This window comes from Oryzias melastigma, linkage group LG6 (genome assembly GCF_002922805.2).
Source record: "Oryzias melastigma strain HK-1 linkage group LG6, ASM292280v2, whole genome shotgun sequence".
Taxonomy (NCBI): Eukaryota; Metazoa; Chordata; class Actinopteri; order Beloniformes; family Adrianichthyidae; genus Oryzias; species Oryzias melastigma.
Window position 1 is genome coordinate 14592952 of NC_050517.1, and position 3361 is coordinate 14596312.

The 3361-nt window shown below is 40.7% G+C and overlaps 1 protein-coding gene across 3 annotated transcripts in view; it reads left to right on the forward strand.

Moving 5' to 3' along the window:
- The first annotated feature begins 6 nt into the window (after nt 1-6).
- ldhbb (lactate dehydrogenase Bb) overlaps nt 7-3361 on the forward strand; it is a 7326-nt gene continuing 3971 nt past the window's right edge. Inside the window, exons 1-6 of one of the 3 annotated variants that reach the window (XM_024282785.2) lie at nt 7-230; nt 1744-1880; nt 2160-2277; nt 2394-2567; nt 2639-2812; nt 2922-3039. In XM_024282785.2, the coding sequence (XP_024138553.1) occupies nt 1752-1880; nt 2160-2277; nt 2394-2567; nt 2639-2812; nt 2922-3039 (713 nt within the window). In that variant the 5' untranslated portion in view covers nt 7-230; nt 1744-1751. Of the gene's footprint in view, nt 231-1202; nt 1626-1743; nt 1881-2159; nt 2278-2393; nt 2568-2638; nt 2813-2921; nt 3040-3361 lie in introns of those variants that run through there. The other 2 variants (XM_024282783.2, XM_024282786.2) reach the window with 2 other exon arrangements.

Consider the following 3361-nt stretch of genomic DNA (forward strand, 5'->3'; position numbering starts at 1 on the left):
ATATGTCCTTTGAGTTAAATGACATAGAAAGTGTGATGAGTGCTGACCAGAGGAGAGTCCGTATGAGACTTCATGGGATGGAAGGCTTACCTAATTAAATCCATCGGCTGTAAGCTGACAGGACAACAGGAAGAACGGGACACAGACGGAGCGGCACGCCAACCGCGCGTCCTGCAGCTTTGGAGAAAGGGCAGACCATTCTTAAAGCAGCCACAGCTTGACGACAACAGGTATGTTGTCTATATAGAGGTATCAGGTTAGTCTAAATCAAACCTGCGGTTTCAATCAATCTTTATTTAAAAAAACAAAAAGTTCACTTTGGTTTTCTTGTAACAGAAAAACAAGCTCAGGCCTGTTTTGCGTTGTTTAAGTGTTTGTGCTTGTTTGGAGGTTCAGGCGGTGCAGGAATGGAAGCCACATTTTACTCAACACATCTGCTAATTTAAATAAACGGACAAAGTTTTTTTAATTTGCACGAACAAAACAGCTAAAAATGATTTTTGTTACAATATATTTCTTAAAGAAATGAGGAAAAAATGAGCAACATAATTTAGTTAAACATTTATTTATTTTTCTATTTTAATAAAATGTGTTTATCTGACATTAACACTATAATACATCTGTTTTCAAACTATAGTTATGTTAGATTGGATATTATACTTCATATTTACTGTGATTTTCTACAGTAAAGGTTGATATTGTGGGTGTGGTCTGATGCTTTATTATTTTCAGCATATTTAATTGCATATTAAATATGATAATTTCATATGAAAAGATCTTCTTTTCCTTTTAATATGTGCAGTAATAAGTGTTTTTCTGCTGAAACGTGAAGCAAAATATTACATGATAATATTTCCAAGGACACTTTGATTTATTTGGTCTATTATTTTTATGTATTTATTTATTTATTGGTGGAGAACCATGGAGAAATTACAATTTCTTCCATAATATTTTGCTTTTGTTTACATGCTTTAAGCATGCAGCACTAATTGTTGGTAATCCTATTTTCCTAATGGGTAATGGATGGAGTCCAAAAACAGAAAGTGCATTTTTTCAGTGATGGTTTAATCACTTTTACTCATTTTCAAACCCTAAACACATCCTCCTTTCCCAGCAGGTTTTTTGTTGGATGAGTTTGCTGTTCCTGCAGGAGTAAACTTGTGCTGCAGGTGCAGCAGATGGAAGCAGCCTTAAGAGCTTAGAGTAACCCTTTAAACACACAAGGATGACATCCGATTACGGTGCTCTGTTCGGGGAGGAGTGTGCACATAGGGTGCAGTGCAGCCTCCCAGCTCCCATGTCTGGGCCTGAGTCACATGAGCCGCTGCAGCTGACCGGATACCTGCCTGAACAGTAGCAGGGAGGGAGGGGGGTGCTGTCGATACAGAGGGTACGACGTTTGGTGGGAAACACCTTAGCTCTGCGTTTTGCCTGCCATGCTGATCACATGGTGGTATTTTTACCTTGCAGCCCGGAGCTTCGCCGATCAAAGCAAGTATCGCTTCTGGTGCTTTGTGTGTGTGTGTGGTTGCTTGTCATCTCAAGGTGAACACTGCAGAGAGATCAAGTGCGTGATGGAGTTCATTTAGTGGTATTTTTAGCTGGGCTAGACATGCAATGATGAGGTAAAAAAGTGGAGCTTTCTGCACACTGGAATGCTGCAATATTAAAGTTTGAGCATGCATGCTTGCAGGCAGAGAGGCCGTGTCTCCTGTATCAACTTCTTTGATTTGTGTCCTTCAGCGCTGAAAATGGCATCAATCCTGCAGAAGTTGATCACTCCTCTGTTCAGCGGTCCTCCTGAACCTCCGAGGAATAAAGTGACAGTCGTGGGTGTGGGTCAGGTCGGCATGGCCTGTGCAGTCAGCATCCTGCTCAAGGTAAGAGACGGAGCCGTTTATGCACAGATTACCCTGCTGCTGCTGCTGTCACAGCATGGGGTAAAAGCCAGGATCCTCCGACAACAGATTACTGACCTTTTGGCATCAGTTCCTGATCTTATCCTCTGGTTTATGCCAAGGAAGAGACACGTAACTGTGATCATTAAAGGCTGTAGCCCTTCTTTGTTTATGTCATGTTTGTTCCCTCTGGCCCACCATACAAATGTGGTCAGTGTTTATCGGCCATTTTGAATGTGGGGTGAAACTTGTCCTCTGCAGGAGCTGGCTGATGAGCTGGCCCTGGTGGATGTGGTGGAGGATAAGCTGAAAGGGGAGATGATGGACCTGCAGCACGGAAGTCTCTTCCTGAAAACCCCCAAAATAGTAGCAAGCAAAGGTGAGATCCTACCTCGGAAAAGATGAAAATCGGAATCTGTAGGGACTGATGATGATGGAAATTTGTAGGGAAAACTGTAAAGCGCATCAGACGGATCTGTCTTTCTGGTTTCCCAGACTACTCGGTCACCGCGAACTCCCGGATTGTGGTGGTGACCGCTGGAGTCCGTCAGCAGGAAGGGGAGAGCCGGCTGAACCTCGTTCAGAGAAACGTCAATATCTTCAAACACATTGTTCCCCAGATTGTCAGATACAGCCCCGACTGCACCATTATTGTCGTTTCCAATCCAGGTGCGTTGTTTTCCCCGTTGTCCAAAGATGTGTACTCGTGACAACGTGCTGGTAATCTGTCTCTCCAACAGTTGACGTTTTGACCTATGTGACCTGGAAACTGAGCGGCCTTCCCAAGCACCGCGTCATTGGAAGCGGCACCAACCTAGACTCCGCCCGCTTCCGCTTTCTGATGGCCGACAAGCTTGGGATCCACGCCAGCAGCTTCAATGGGTGGATCCTAGGAGAGCATGGGGACACCAGTGGTGAGGATTCTCTAAAAGCTTCCAACAAAAGGCCGAGAAGAGTTTTCCAGATGTACTCAGACTCATGCAGATATACAGTAACTGATGTTTTTACTTTAATGTGCACCAGTGCCTGTGTGGAGTGGAACAAATGTGGCTGGAGTCAACCTGCAGACATTAAATCCAGAAATTGGCACCGACTGTGACAAAGAGAACTGGCAAGAGACCCACAAGATGGTGGTGAACAGGTAGAGTTGATCCAAAGCTTTTATTTTATTTCATTTCATTTTATTTTATTTTATTTTATTTTATTTTATTTTATTTTATTTTATTTTATTTTATTTTATTTTATTTTATTTTATTTTATTTTATTCTATTTTATTTTATTTTATCTCTCCTGTTTTTATTTCATTTTGTGTTATTTTATTTTGTCATTTCATTTTTTATTATATTTTATTTTGTTATTTCATTTTTGTTATTATAATTAATTATATTTTATTTTATTTCATTTATGTTATTATATTTTATTTTATTTTATTATATTTCATTTTATTTTATTTTATTTTATTT